Source organism: Lethenteron reissneri, chromosome 26, assembly GCF_015708825.2.
Source record: "Lethenteron reissneri isolate LAM-NWPU_2019-01 chromosome 26, ASM1570882v1, whole genome shotgun sequence".
NCBI classification, from domain to species: domain Eukaryota; kingdom Metazoa; phylum Chordata; class Hyperoartia; order Petromyzontiformes; family Petromyzontidae; genus Lethenteron; species Lethenteron reissneri.
This window is the reverse complement of record NC_083804.1, coordinates 25,907,015-25,923,070: the sequence shown is the minus strand read 5'-3', so window position 1 is coordinate 25,923,070 and position 16,056 is coordinate 25,907,015. Positions and strand designations below refer to the sequence as shown.

At 51.1% G+C, this 16,056-nt stretch overlaps 1 protein-coding gene across 7 annotated transcripts in view; it reads left to right on the top strand.

The window, feature by feature from the left end:
• WDR97 (WD repeat domain 97) overlaps positions 1-16,056 on the top strand; it is a 66,555-nt gene that overhangs the window by 20,306 nt on the left and 30,193 nt on the right. For 3 of the 7 annotated variants that reach the window (XM_061560700.1, XM_061560702.1, XM_061560698.1), the window contains exons 3-4: positions 4,597-4,764; positions 12,522-12,773. In XM_061560700.1, coding sequence (XP_061416684.1) covers positions 4,597-4,764; positions 12,522-12,773 — 420 coding nt within the window. The remainder of the gene's footprint in view (positions 1-4,596; positions 4,765-12,521; positions 12,774-16,056) is intronic. The other 4 variants (XM_061560705.1, XM_061560701.1, XM_061560699.1 and 1 more) reach the window with 3 other exon arrangements.

Genomic DNA, 16,056 nt, shown 5'->3' with positions numbered 1-16,056 from the left:
TGCTGGCATCGGTGTCCAGAATAAATGGTTTCGCAAAATCGGGGTAAGCTAGGGGCGGCGCCGCCACGAGAGCATTCCGCAAGGAGTCAAATGCGGCCTGTTTAGCGTCTCCCCAATGAAATTGCACCTCTTTTGCCGTAAGAGCATGCAGTGGCTTGGCGATTGTTGCGAAACCCGCCACAAAACGTCGGTAATACGACGCGAAGCCGATAAAGCTGCGAACGTCCCCCGCAGAGGTGGGGGTAGGCCATTGGCTGACACATTTTGTCTTTTCAGGGTCGGTGGAAATTCCTGAGCGGCTGACTATGTGGCCCAGATAGCGCACAAACTCACGCAGAAGGTGGCATTTCCCACTGGAGCCCAGCGAAGACCAGCTCCATGAGCCTCTTGAACATCGCTGGGGCCGAGTGGAGACCCATGGGCAACCTATTAAACTCGAAAAGGCCCTGTGGTGTCCGAAAAGTAGTCTTTTGTTTTGATGCTTCATCGAGGGGAAGTTGCCAAAACCCCGACAGAAGGTCTAAAGTGGAAAAATAACGCGCCCCTGCCAGAGCATCCAATGACTCATCCATACGTGGAAGAGGATAGGCGTCAGCCACGAAAATTTTATTTAGGCACCGAAAATCGACACAGAATCGAAGACTGCCATCGTGCTTTTTGACCAGCACTATCGGAGCACCCCAGGGGCTGGTTGATGGAGAAATTATATCAGCTGCCAGCATGTCGTCAACTGCCCATTTGACATGCTGTTTCTCCGCCGGGCTGAGCCGAAACGGGTTTTGGCGGATAGGGGCAGCGTCACCAGTATCAATGTGGTGACGCAGCAGCTTGGTGCAGCCAATATCAAATTGTGATTTGCTGAACACATCCGAGAATTCACGCAAAAGAGCCCGCAATTTAATCTGCTGTGACCCGGATAAATCGCCGGCATCCGCGCAGAGGGCGTCAATCCATCCCTCGTCTAACTTAGGAGGAGGGCGAGGCTGCCGACTGTCAGATACATGTCCAACAACCTCGGTCCCCAGAGGCACCACTGTCACATGAGCGAGCACTGTCCCCTGTGGAATGACGGTTTCGAACAGACCAACATTTAAAACTTGTAAAAATGCCTCCCTGTCGCCCGCTACGAGAGTCTGTGCAGCCACCAATGATAGGCTCTTAACTGCTGTGTTGGAGGGCCCCAACAGAATGCCATTTACCGAGGCGGTGGGAGCGAGCGGTTTCTTTTACCGCAAGGGTACAAGCATTTGTGCCCCTGGTGGAATGCGTACAGCGCAAGCCGTAAAAGCCTGCATGAAGGCATTTGCCATCCGTGAATGCGTGGCTGCGGGTAAAAATGCCATCCGGCGGCCCGACGGGAGTTCAATACATCCCTGGTCGATGAGGATTTTAATGGGCATTTTGGCAAGAAAATCAATTCCCAGGAGGCACGGCACCACGAGGGCAGAAGAGACCAAAACAGGACCGGCCAATTTAATATCACCAATTGCAATTTGCGCCCGAACAGAGACCTTTTGCAGTGGTCGACATCGCACCGGCAGTATGTTATAAATCAAATCGGAAATGCTAGTGGCAGATGCACCGGTATTGACGAGCACACGAAACTCTACACCCTTGATTGAGCCAACAACCACCGAGGAACCCGCTGTCGCTGCGACCATTCTATGGGCCAGCTCTGACCACTGCCCAGGTCGGAGTGGCCGTGAAGAGTCGCCCGCACACCGTGCGTCATACGCTGAATCCCGAGTGAAGTCAACGGTGCGTTGTGGTGTGTAAGGTGTGAGTGAGGGGTGCCGCGACTCGCCTGTTTATGCCGCTGTGCACTGGGTGCCCTGTGGTCCCGGTCTTGGGATCCGGAGAAGCGCCGACGAGGTGTACGGCAGTCGGAAGAGACATGGCCTCGCCGGCCACAGTTGAAGCACGTCACGTCGCTGCGGGGGAAGGCCCGTCCCCGGTCCTGGTCGTCGCGGCGTCTGGTGCGATCCGGTGATCGCCGGCCTGTCGCCCTGGACGTTGAGAAGACCCGATCTGGAGAGCGATCGTCGTCCCTGCTGGCAGGCCCTGATGTCGTAGCCGATGCGGTGATGGGCTCATCCTGGTCGAGCATCAAGTGAGCATGGATGCTCCAGGCAGTTCGCAATGAGCACATGTCTTCATCATCCACGGCTTGGATGACAAGACGCAGTCCCCGCGCCATCTCCACCAGCTTCTGTAGGACGAGATCGTCTATGGCTTCATCGTCCATGCGGGGGTAAGCCGCTCTTGCCATGGCGAGTAGCGCGGTGCGGAACGCCAATGGCGATTCTCTTGGCTTGCACCATATCTCGTAAAACTGGTGGCGTGTGGCGGAAGGAGGTCTGTAGACATCGGACAGCCGCCGAAGTGCCGCTTGTAGTGTCGCTCTTTGTCGCTTGGGAATGGAGATAAGTGCAGCGAGAGAGTCGTCGTCCAAGGTGGCTGGTAGTGCACGTAGCGCCTGTGCATCTGACCAGCCCACCATCTCCTGGTGGCTGAGGAAGCGACGCTCAAACGCCGCCCAGTCGCCCCCTGTGGACGAGAATTCCCGGAAGACTGGCAGACGTTGCTGTAGAGCAGCCGTGTCGTCCTCTTCGTCTAGGTCTGACTCGGTCCCGAACGCGGCGATCGCTTGATCCACGACATTTACTGTATGGCGTCGCAGCCGTGATGACGTGGCGTTGCTGGAGCGGCTCGCAGAGGCAGCTTTGCGCTCTGATGACGCGGTGTGCCGTGATTGGCCGCCGGAGTTCCCAGCATGCACGTGGCTTCCGCTTCCGGCGGAACTACGTGACCCATCGGCGGGAAAATCGACCTCTTCCGGGTTTGTGATGGCGGGAATGTCCGCCGTCGGCCACTCCGCTCTGCCCGCAGTCCCCAAGGTAATTCCTTCCAGGATGGCTGCTGCAGCATGCAGCAGCTGGGCGAGACGAGCGTGAGCAGCCTGGATGCCGCCGCTCGCGGCGATCGGCTGCACCGCTGGTGGTGGGACGGCTGTCGGCACACCGGCGTCTTCAGCGCCGCCCTCAGCACCCACAGGTGAGTTGGAGCTTGCGTCGTCCGGACTTTGCGTGCGGTTCGTTCGTCTTGTTTCCATCTTCTGACGCCAGTTGTAGTGTTGTAAAGGATGGACTTCTAAACTTCTTTATGGCACACACTGTTTATTATCTTAATACACAGTCCCTATCACACAAAGGGGTATATGGTCCCCTCACCCGTTACCCTGAGAAGGTACAGCCTCCGGACCTTGCAGACTATCTAATCTCCCTGCTATCCCAGCGTCCTCTGGCTGGACCTAGGGGATCTCTCCCCGACCACTGGTTACACTGAGCCCTAGCCCTGATAAGGGCTGGAGGGCTTGGTCCAGGGTCCTAGATGTCTTCGGCCGACTTGGGTCTTCGTGTAGCAGAACTGGCCAAGAGCTCTCAGCGCTCTGGCTTTTATACCTGTTCGTGGCCGGATTGTCCAATCCCCGGCCACCTTGTGGGACCCTACCTCACCCCATTTGACCCTGACCGTTTGATTGAGCGGGAAACCCTTGTTTACGATCCACTCTCTCACAGTTTGCGAACAGCGAGTAGTTAACACCACTACACATGTCTTCAATGGTCTCATAGTTTTGTTACCTCTAGTTGACTTGTGTACCTAAATTGTTTCCATTTAGTGACAATGTAGTGTTGAAGGGAACAGTTGGGTTTTCCTTTTTATGAGAAAGTCTGTTTACACGTGTTCTCATTGTAGGTTGATGATTTACTATATACTGTAACTAGAGACATCTTTGTCACTTATTCCATTTGTTAATGCTTTGTAGCTAACTTTTAACTTTCCAAAATGTAACATAAATCTAGTCTTTTTGTTTCACAAGACTTTCGGGATGCATGTATATCACAGTCATTCTGATACTGATCAAAGCTCTATACCAAAGTTATGTATATCTAGTATATACATAGTCTTGAAATTTATTAACAAAAGTATTATTTTTCTATTTTGACGAACTCAGATAAAAGTAATGCAAAAGAGAAAGTGTCAAAACAAATATTACTTTGAACCATGTTTGAACATTAATCTATAGATGACTAAATGTCCTTGAATAATTACTATTTTGAATTATATTGTGGCCTTGTAGTTCATTCAGCTTGAAAACATAACGTTCTAGATGACACTGTATAACTGCATCCTTATTAAAGTAGCGATTAACAAATTACAAAGCGTCATCGTCTTGGGGTAATTCAGATGCTTCTCTTTGTTGGTGGCAATTTTGTTTGAGTTCAGTTTGAAGGTCAAAACTTTGCCTTCAGATATAATCGGCACGACATTTGGATTCAACACCCCAAAAGCATGGGGAAAATAGTGCTTGAAAACGTTTTACCTTAACAGTATACATAATGAGCTCTCATCCTGTTTTCTGGTGGCTTTGTTGGTGATCTGGTTTTTAAACGTTAAACTTAATAGTTACAGCTTGGCAGACAGCAGACCTTGATTCAGCACCCCCAAATATTTTTGAAATATTTATCTGCCAAATTTTACGCAAATGCCTGAAGGTGTCTCGTCTGTTATTTGTTTTTTCCTCACATGTTGGAGGAGTCTGAAACCTTCATTGATCGATATGGGAGCCCAAGTGTGAGAAACGATACGAATGACAGGGAAGAGGAAGCAAGTGTGTTGACTGCCAACATTATAGACAAGATTGCCAAAGTGAAAATCAAAGAACCGGTGTTTATCACTGACGTACAGTTGGAACCCAATGAGGTGAGTCCAATGTTCAAAAAAAGGTAAGTTGCCCGTTGAGACCAGAGGCATCTTTTTAAACGGAGGCAAAGATAAAATAAATATATCATAATAGCAAAGGCTGGAGTTAAAAAAATTAAGCGCTTAATTCCACATCATTACAAACATCTGTACGACAAGCAGATGCTAACATCGGAAGAGTGAAAGGCTTGACTGTGACAGTTCAAAAATAAGAATTGTATATCGTGAACCGTAAACATCATGACAGTAAACAGGTCTAAGGTGCGTTAATTAAACAAAATGAAAAACACATACAAGGAATCAGTATTTAAGTCTAAAACAGCTCAACATGGAATATATGAACATAACATGAATTACAATACAAAATTTAAGCAAATTGGGACATTAGGATTAACTGATTGTGATATAATGCAGTTGCTGAGGCAGTTAAGATCCCTATAAATGGAAATTATTTTATTCAAATGATTATCCTAAAATATACAAACAACATTGTTGAAAGCATTTCCATTTATTGTTTGAAAAATTAATACAATTCCCATTAACAAAATATCAACTCTCATAGATTACTTATCATTCATGTCTAAACACTCATTCATTGTCTGAACACATCTTAATATATATGGAACCGCAGAGCTTGGCTAAATGTTGGTGCTGGCTTACTGCCTGGCTGTATTCCAGCTTGGCTCTGATTTTCCCCATCGCTTTTGAGAACCAATTTCCATGAACACGATATCTAGGGATAAGAATACCAACTGACTGATATCATACTGTACTGCCAATGTCAAACATATTGTATAAATTCTACATGCTTACCTGGTTGGCTGTGCCACTTCACCTGGGATCACACTGCTCTTTGATATGTTGGCCAAGGACCTTGCTAATCTCTCGTCACTGCACAAAACACTTTCTTGCCCCTGCTGAGGTTCTATCACATGGGGCCTCGCATGCCCAACATCACTCTGCACGTAACTTTCGTGCTCTCCCTGCAGCCGTGCCCTCGCATGCATTTACTTGTGCTGCCACGACACCCTTGGATTGTCCTCAGGCAGCTTGTGTGTGCCTAATCTGAATGGTAGCCTGTTCACTTTACCTGTGCATGTGTTTGATTTCATCCTGTAGGGGTGATTGTAATCTTAGCATGCTCGTTTGTAACGTGCTTCCTTTTTGACTTAGTTGCCCACGCTTCCTCCTGATTTCGGCACGATCGCTTGGTAAGGTCGTCTGTACTTTTGGGCTGTCCTTCTGTGCATTTCCTCAAATGTACCTACATGCGGTTTGCTTCAAATTAGCCTTGCTTTTCCTCCACTAGATCATTCACGTGCTGTCTTGATTTGACAATGTAAAAGCCATACACCACTACCCACGTGGAATTAATTGTATATTGAATTGGCCTGCAATTGTGTCAGTGCAGAATGCTCGTCTTGTGTCAATCTGCTTGCCCGCTCTTGTTAAAGTTGGGGTGCCGCGGTGGTGAGATGTTAACTCCCTAACCTTGTATGCAGGAGGGTCGTGGGTTCAATCCCGATTCTGACGTTTGTATATTTGGAGTATGCATGTTCTCCCCTTGGTCGCGTGGATTTTTATCTGGGTCCTCCTGTTATCCCCTACATATTTAGAATCAACATTCGTTTCGAGTATTTGGTTGCTATAAATTTCCACGTGATAAGCCACTTCGTTGAGCTATCATTCATGGCTACATAGCTCAGTGAATCTTACCTGGTAAAATAAAAAATATTTTTGTTTTAGTTTTTAGTTAATGGCCCTCCAAAGCATGTATGTGTAATGCGAGTGTAAGCGTGGTTTCGCCGCTCACCTCTGGGCCAATCGGACGGCCCAGAGTATTGGGGGCAGGGCCCAGTAAGGTGGGCATATGGGGAGGTCCGCTGCCCACCTCCGGTCCAATCGGATGCCCGGATGATCAGGGGCGGAGCCTAGGGGCGGAGCCGGGGGGGGGGGGCGCTAAGTGAAGGGCGTGATCTGGAAGGTTCGGAAAGGGCGTGGTGGAAGGTGGAGATGGGATGACGAGAGAGGGGAATATAAGGGGGATCCGGAAGAGGCTCGGGGCAGTTGGCATAGACTCGAAATGGGACCACGTTGAGCCGTGGAAGGTCTCCAGCACCATCGGCCACGTGGCTGGAGACGGCTCCAAGCACACCGTCAGCCAACAGGTGTGCGGGAGTGCAACTGACAGAAAGAGTGCGCGGGGCGCGCCAGTAGAACAGCCGGTCCACGGTCGGGACCGGTGGAGTGTGAGCGGCATAACAAGAATAAAGACAGAGGTGGAGACCAAGCTGTGTGTCGTCAGAGTGCTTTATTACATTGGAGTCAGAAGCGGTTTCGAGATGTCTAAGCATCTCAAAAAGAAGAATCAACCCACACCTTCTTCTGATGACGACGACGATCTTCCTCATGATATGGCGGTCTCGGGCGCGGAAGGCACGGACGAGATGGTGACGGGCGACTCTGCTGGGGTGCAAGATGTCATCGATGGAGCTGGGCCGTTTCCGTCTTCGGACGCCGAGGAAGGCTGGCGGCGCGTGGCGGAGCAGATTGACTTGCTGCGGTCTGTTTTGCTGAACTTGGTGACCCTGGTCGCTACGGGGCCGAAACAACCACGCGTCGGGCCGCGGGATGGGGAGTCTTCGGGAGGGCCCGAGCCTTCTGCCATTGTGGCCTCTGCGAGGCTTCCCACCATCGCTGACATGTGGCAGGGCACCGCCATCTTGGGCGCGGCCGCGAAGGAATTGGGGGAGGCCGCCATTTTGTCCCCGCCGCGTGGTGCAGCTGCATCCGGGGCTGGCCATGGCCGCATACCCGGACACTAAGCCCGATTTGCTCGAGCCATTGATACTCGGCAAGATGTTGGAGCTGTCCAAAGACCTGGCCATCCCTATGCCCATGTGTGGCCACGAGCCGCTAACCTCCCGGTTGGCGGCCAAGTGCCTCGACGCACAATTCAACTTGCGCCGCTGGGCGCAGATGGCCGCCTGGACGGGCGATCCGGCCATTGATGGGGAACCCATAGGATAGGCACCGTCGCGGGTTGTCCTCACCCCGTACGACGTGGGGCCTGGCGACCATTGGGTTCCACGGAGGGGAGCGATGACACGCTCGGCGCCCTCATCGGCGCCTCGCTGGCACGTCGGGGGGGCCAGCCGGCGGGCCGACATGGCGTGCTATCGATGCGGCCGTCTCAGCCACTTTGCGCGCGACTGTCGAGGTCGACCTCATCCACCTCCTCGTCCGGAGTTTCCGTCGGAGGACACGCCATCGACTTCGGGGGGTTACCCTTGTCAGGCAAGTCAGTATGCATCGGACACCCGGCAAGGCCTGTCACTTCATTCATCGTTGCCTTTGTGTGATTTTGGGGCCCGTACTGCTGGGGGGTTCGTCGTCGGGTCGCCTCGTACGGTAACGCAGTGGCGGAAATTGGCTCATCGAGTGGTCGCGGCTGCGACGGGGTCCTCTACCGTGCCGGGCTCTATTCAAGGGGTGGACGTGCGGATTTTGATAGATTCGGGCGCGTCGGCCACTATCAACTCTGATGTCATTTTCCATCTTCTGTCCATTCCTGCGTCGTGGGTACGTCCGGCGTTTGATGTATGTATTGCTGCTAACGGGGGTAGTATGGGCATTGTGGGTCAGGTTGACGTGCACATTTCCATTGGGGACGTATCAACTTCGGGGATGGTGTTGATTTCCAGGTCCCTCGCTGTACCTTGCCTGCTGGGTACCGATTTCCTTGCTAAAATGCCGATAAAAATTCTGGTGGGTCAGGGTTGCATTGAGTTGCCGGCAGGACGTAGGGTGGCCTTTTTGCCGTCACCATGGGCCCGTTCAGAACCGGTCATTCCATTGCAGGCGCTGGCTGACGTCTCTGTTTAAATTCCTCCAGGATCGCAAATGCTCGTTCCCCTGCGCTATCATAAGCCCATGCCTGGTGTTGACGGGGTGGTGGGCGTGCTGCTGTCGCCATCCAATACTGTGACCGGCGGCCTAGCACTGGTCGCAGCTCAGACGATTGTTCGGCCGGGTCAACCCCCTGTTTTTACAAGTTTTGAACGGGGGTGCAGAAACTGTCATGGTGGCGGCCGGCACGGTTTTGGCCCATGCTACTCCCACGGTCACGGCCCATGCTGAGGCTGGTCGTCAGGGTCTTGCGGCGGGGGTTACAGCTTCAGGATCATCGAACGATCGATGGATTGCCACGTTGTGTCAGGAGAACACGTCCCTGACTACACACCAGAAGTCCGCGCTCTGTACGCTGTTGTCAAAATACTCTGATGTGTTTATCAAAAATGATTTCGACCTGGGGCGCACTTCGCTGCTTTCCCATCACATTGATACTGGGGAAGCTACCCCCATACGTATGATTCCGCACCGGTTGAGCCCCTCGGAGAGGGATCATGTTCGTGGTGCGGTGGACGACATGCTGGCCGCCGACATAATCTCTCCGTCCAATAGCCCATGGGGTGCTCCGGTTGCTCTGGTGAAAAAGGATGGTACCCTTCGGTTTTGTGTTGATTTCTGGAGACTGAATAAGGTATCTGTGGCGGACGCATACCCCCTGCCACGTATGGAGGATCCCTCGATGCCTTGTCTGGGGCGAGATTTTTTTCGACCCTCGATCTTTCTTCTGGGTTCTGGCAGCTCCCCCTTGACGAGTCATCGAGGGAAAAGACGGCGTTCCGTACGCCGCAGGGGCTCTTTCAGTTTAATTGTCTCCCCATGGGATTGAACGCCGCTCCCGCTACGTTCCAACAGTTGATGGAACTGGTGTTGACCGGGCTCCAGTGGGACACCTGCCTGATATATTTGGACGACGTCATTGTGTTCAGCCATACGTTCGAAGAACACCTTCAGCGATTGGAGGCCGTTTTTGCTCGGATGCGTTCCGCTAATTTGAAACTTAAGCCCAAAAGTGCTACCTCTTGCAACACTTCGTGCGCTATTTGGGTCACATTGTCAGCCCGGACGGAGTGGCCACAGACCCGGACAAAACGGCGTGCGTTCGGGATTGGGCTATACTCCTACCTCGGTGGGGGACGTACGCCTATTCGTTGGGTTCGCATCCTATTACCGTAGATTTGTGCCAAATTTTACTTCGATCGCTTGGCCGCTGCACCTCCTCATGGCAAAAAATCAGAGGTTCAAATGGGGGCCGGAGGAGGAGAAGGCGTTTCGCGGCCTACGCCATCGATTGGCGTCCACACCAATGCTGGATTACCTTGATTTTTCGTTGCCTTTTATTTTGGATACGGACTCCAGTGATATGGGCATTGGTGCTGTCCTATCTCAGTGTAAGGGCGGCGTCGCACGCGTTGTGGCTTACGGGAGCCGCGTTCTCTCTCCGGCGGAGACCCGCTATTGCGTCACCCGTCGGGAATTGTTGGCTGTCGTTCATTTTGTTTGCCAATATCGGCCTTACCTATACGGCAGGAGGTTCATGGTGCGCACGGACCACGCGGGCTTGCAATACTCTTTGAAAGTCGACCAGCCCTCGGGACAGCTGTTGCGATGGTTGGAGACTTTACAGGAGTTCTTGTTTGATGTTCAGTACCGTAAGGGTTCTCGTCACGGTAACGCGGACGCGCTCTCTCGGCTGCCGCATGGTTCCGCCTGCGCATGTGCCTCGGGCACAAATCACGGCCCCCTCAGCCGCTTCGGCCTGTCATGTCCGCGGTGGATAAGTCCGCGGACTCGACCTGTCCTGAGCTGGCTGAATGGGTTTTGAACTTGCCGCGTTCCATTTGGGTCCGTGAACAATTGTTGGACGATTCGCTTGCAGCTTTGTGGGGTCAGGCGGGCAAGTCTAAGGGGTGGCCGTTGTCGGATGGGGTGCCTGGGGTGGCTCTCCGGGATGGATTGCTGGTGTGGAGGGAGGATTTGCGAGGCCGTTGGCGCTTGGTCGTTCCGTTGCTGCTGCGGTATGAATTGGTTCGGGTCCTGCACGCTGAACAGTTGTTGCATCTTGGTGTGCAGAAGACCTTGTTGACGTTGCAACGCGATTGTTTTTGGCACTGAATGACGACTGACGCCGTCGAACACATTCGATTGTGCTCCGAATGTGCTCGTCGGAAACCGCCTAAACAGCCTTATGTTCCTCCGTTGCAATCGATCAAAGTGACGCGGGTTAACGAGTTGGTGGCATTGGATATTCTGGGGCCATTTTCTCCATCCGCTCGGGGGAACAAGTTTTTGTTGGTCGGGGTGGAATATTTTTCGGGGTGGGCAATCGCTTGGCCCTTGCCCGACCAGACGGCGGCGTCCATCATGGATGCATTTTTATACAGATACGTGATGGACAAGGGGGCGCCAGAATGATTGCTCACAGATCAGGGGCGCAACTTTTCATCAAAACTGTTGCGGGACGTGTGCGACGCTTTGGGCACCAAAAAGGTCCGGACTTCGCTGTACCATCCACAGATGGATGGGATGGTTGAGCGGTTGAACTGAACCCTGTCGGCCATGCTTTGCCATATGGTTAGCGAGAAGCAGGCCGATTGGGATTTGCATATTCCCGGAGTGCTCTCTGCTTACCGGATGGCGCCGCATGCGTCCACGGGGTATTCGCCCTTCTTTTTAATGTACGGCCGCGAGAATGTGCCGCCTATTGACGTACGGTTCGACACGCGTGCGAAGGGTCCTGCGAAGACCCTTCCCGACTATATTCGCGACTCCGTTTGTCGCGTTACGGAAGCGCGAGAAGCGGCCCGATTGGCTACGGCAAAGACCCAGGCCCGGAATGAACGGTGTGCCCGGCGCTCCCATCGCACGTCGCCGTGGCATGTGGAGGACCTGGCCTGGCTCCACTGCCCACAGGTGCCAGTGGGGACCTCCCCTAAATTACACAAGCCCTGGCAAGGCCCGGTGGTATTGGTTGAGGTTCCTTGTCCCCAGTCCGCACGTGTCTGGGTGGGGTCGCGCCGTTGGTATGTCCACACGTCCCGATTGAAGCCCTACGTTGCCCCTCGAGTCAATGCGTCATCTCCTAAAGTTGCCTTGCCGGTGTCTGATGTGTCCGATGCGCCACCACCCTTGCTTGTTCAACCTTCGAGTGCGCCTGTCATGCCTCCTGTAGGCGCGCCGCCAGTGAGCCTACCGGAGGATTCTGCACCGGGCGGGCCTCCACCAGCGACGGAAGATCTTGATTCCGTCGCTCTTCAAACCCCGCCAAGGTTGCAGTTGGAAGGAGCTCCGGTCCCCGCTCTCCCTGATGCACGGGTTCTGGGCTGGACGAGTCTCCGCCTGGGGCAGAGTGTGATGATCCCGCTGCTCTTCTGATCCCTGATGCACAGGTTCCGGCATCGAATGGGCCTCCACCAGCGGTGGACGGTTCTGGTTCCGCCACTCTTCCAACCCCGTCCAGATTGCAGTCAGCGAGGGCGCCGGCTCATGGGACGGACGGGCCGGCGTTCCGTACTGGATCCAAATCCCTTCCCTTTCGTTGATCGTTGTTGTTGTTGTTGTACTGTTCCGTTCCATCTGTTCATGTTCGTGCGGTTACTTTGTCGCTCGCATTATGTCTGGTCCTGATTCAGCCGGGACGGCTGGTCTTTTACACCGGGGGGGTGGATGATGTAATGCGAGCGTAAGCAAGGTTTCGCCACTCAGCTCTGGGCCAATCGGACGGCCCGAAGTATTGGGGGTGGGGCCCAGTAAGGTGGGCGTATGTGGAGGTCCACTGCCCACCTCCAGTCAAACAAGTGAATGACATCAATATTGTTACCACTCACCTATCTATCTTGCCTTTGCAGGCTGCCATCACGGTGGAAGATGGCCCTTCAAATGTTAAAGTCCAGCTGAATTGTCTAAAGAATCCTGTAAGGAAATTGCCACAAATACCACGTCACACGGAGAATGTGGCATCTACCACACCACTTATCCCACCTATACCCCAATGTCTAAGTTCACCAAGGCCACAAGTTGCCCATTCACTTCCTACATTCATAAATCAGTTCAGCGACACTGAGTGGTTCCAAAGATGTTTCAACTCCATTGACCTGATGGTAAGTAGACAATTTCAGGCAACACACATACTCGTAGGAAGCTTCACCACCAAAACGACCCCATGCCTTCTCCCAGCCCCCCTTATATCCTCTCTCCCCTCTCATAGAATCCTCCCCATCTGCTGCTCCTCCTATTCTCCCACAAACTCCTTCCTTCACCACCCCTAATCATCCTCTCCCTCATCATACGTTATGGCATTTTATCACAATGGAACCTCCTGGCCAATCCCACACCCACTTACCAGAAAACTGTGCATTCATTAATTATGGTGCATCAGTACTTGAAGCAAAAATTGCCATTTTTTCATCATAGCATTCAGGAAAAAAAATATCGATGAAATTGGTCATATTTGTTGTTTCTCGGCACATGCCCCCCCCCCCTCCACAAATGTGAGTGAAATTTGGTTGCGAGTTTTCCACGCACGTGACTGGATACACGCATTATTTTATTTATTTGAGTTTTCTACACATGCTGCATTGGCTAGGTCATGAAGCCCACATGGTCAGCCACCCCATACCCAAACGGCTTCTGTTTGGCCCGGATAGAGGTGGCTAAATGGGCACGGCACAGGCTAGAGAAGAGATGGACTGATGTGGTACAGCAAGAAGTGGAGCTGATTGGACGTACTAATGACTGGTATCAATGGTGTTAAAATCAACCTCTATGGGCAGTTAGAGGCAGTCACCCACCAATAACAACGGAGGGCAGAGGAGCAATGCTCATAACAGTGAGCAATTAATCAGGCGGCAAAGACAGCAAATTGGCACAGTGGGGAGCACAAGTGTTGCAAGTCCCAGTCCTATCAGGCAGTCAAGCCATAACACTTGGGTTTGTCCAGTGTCCATATAGTCCCAGGTTATTTAGGAGCAGGCCATCATGTATTGGTGGATTGTGTGGCCCTGAGGGCTGCTTCCTTTTTAGCAGCATTGTATGGTCTGGTTAGATCTGTTGCTTTTGGTAGTTGACTTAATGGAAGTTGTCTCTGCACCAGTCTTTAGTGAGCTTGAACTTGTCAAATAATGGTGTCTTTAAACAGCAAAGGATGCGGGAAGCCTCAGCATTTGCTGTGGTTTTTGCTCTGTTGGTTTTAAGGCACTTAGGTTCCAGAGGAGCTGCTAGGATTTACGGCTGGATTGAGCGAAGCGCAAGTCTGCAGTGACAACTTCTTTTTAACATTTTCTTCATGCAGAGTTCAGGGACCCCAGCAATGTGGTGCCCTTATCTAAGTCACCAGTTATGATGAACTCTTTCAAGAGTTCTTCTGTTTCTGGTTGCTATCTTGGTGTATAGCTATCCTCTGGATGTATTTTTTTGTGGCAGAAGTCAGAATTTGTATGCATTTTTTAAGTGTTCAGGCTGTAGTTTCAGTTTCTCCAGATATACTTTGGTTTCTGTTTCACAGCCTGGCTATTTGGCCTTCCGAAAGTTCCAACGCAGCCATGGTTTTGAAGTTATGAACAGTATCAATAATCCAATGTGTGTGACTATCTGTCTGCGTTGGCCCTTTGGGAAATTGCGTGTAATTGTTTGTGAAGCAAGTAGTGGTAGCTGTCCATTCTTGTCTTTGTGATGGGTTAGAGTCCTTTTTATTTTTTCTTGAGTGAAATGTGCCCAGCTGTTTTGAGTCGTATGTACAAGGAATGTGCTTTATGCCAACGACCATTACTCAACCGTCTCTCCGGCTTCCTTGTTGTCTGAGAAACCTCGTTGTGTGGTGGCTATAGAAGTCACCCTAGTCTATAGCCAGGTGAGTGGCTGCTGCAATTGTGGTGTTGATGGCCATTTCTTATTTGGGGGCTTATATACGTTGATGAACGTCACGTGACCAACTGTGACAGTTATTGTGTTGGTGGTGGTGGACTTGAAAGCATAATAGTCATTTAGGCCTTGTCTGATGAAGGTGGCTAGGCCATGTTAGGGTGGTAGATGGCAGCAAAAAGGCAGTGACCATTGATTCTGTAACTTGCCATCTGCGTGCTGTACTCTACGTGCACCTCCTGTAAGGCGACAACATCAATATTGATTTTCCTTTAGTTTTCTGGAAAAGTAAAAATTAGGTCTTGAGAGTACTTTCATAGTTAGTTGTGGATTCAATTAAACGATGTCTATCTCGCCTATATGATGGTGTTAGTTTTATTTAAGGTGACACGAAACACGTAAGAGGTGGGTTTTCAGAAGACTACCTTCTCCCACCCACCACAAAGGTGAACCATTAGGGACGAGATCCCGGCTCACAATGCTGCTAAATGTAAGTTAAACCCAACTATTTTATTTACCAGGTAAACCCCACTGAGCTATTAGCTTTTTTTAAGAGGCAACCTGGCCACACATGATAACTAATCAAAGTAGCATATTATCACACGTGAGAATATATATAACAGCCGAATACTCAAGCGAATGTTACAAATGTAGAGGGCAAAACTGGAGAACTCCGGAGAAAAATCCACACGACCACGGTGGAACATGCAAACTCAAAATATACAGGCATCAGGGTGGTGATGACACCCACGACCTCCTGCATACCAGGCGAGGGAGATAACATTTCGCCACTGTGGTGCCCCTAGGCAGCGGTGATTGGCGGAGGGAACCCTGCCCCTCCAGCTCGTGGGTGCGAGGGGGAGAATTGGTGAAGCACGCAAACACATCAAGTGATGCACACAAGTGCTGTCAGTATTGAGAATTGTCAGGATTAAACTAAGCAGAGAGAGTTTAAATTTCGATTTAAAGCTTTCGTGACTGCAGGGATTCATCTTCTTATAAAATAATAAAAATAAAACATAAAATAATTCTCACGACGTTTCGGCCACAACGCAAGCAACCGTCCTCAGGTGAAGAACAGGTCTGTCGGAAAGACAGCGTCTGAATGGGCACCACCAGGCTTGGCAGCGTATATTTAAGCTGGGTTGGAGGGGGGAAGGGGCGCCTTGACAAATGAATTTGCATATCAAGAGGAATTTAGCATATTTATGGGAAATGCAGATATGGGATTAGTCACTACTTGTGGAATGCGTAGGAGGTGGGGGGTCAAAGTCATATTATGCCCGTGCATTATGCAGTATGCAGGATTAGCAGCATCAAAGGGAGGGAGTAGGGTTAGCAGTAATAGAGGGAAGGAATTTTAATAGTAAGGAGCTGCAGCAGCTAAACCACCACGTAACTAAACTAAAATATAAACTACATCAGTATCATTAATATACTAAATATACTCTCCAATAAGCTGAGCTACTAACAGTAAGTCATACATTACAATTCTATGTCGCAAAAAAGATAATATGCCTCCAG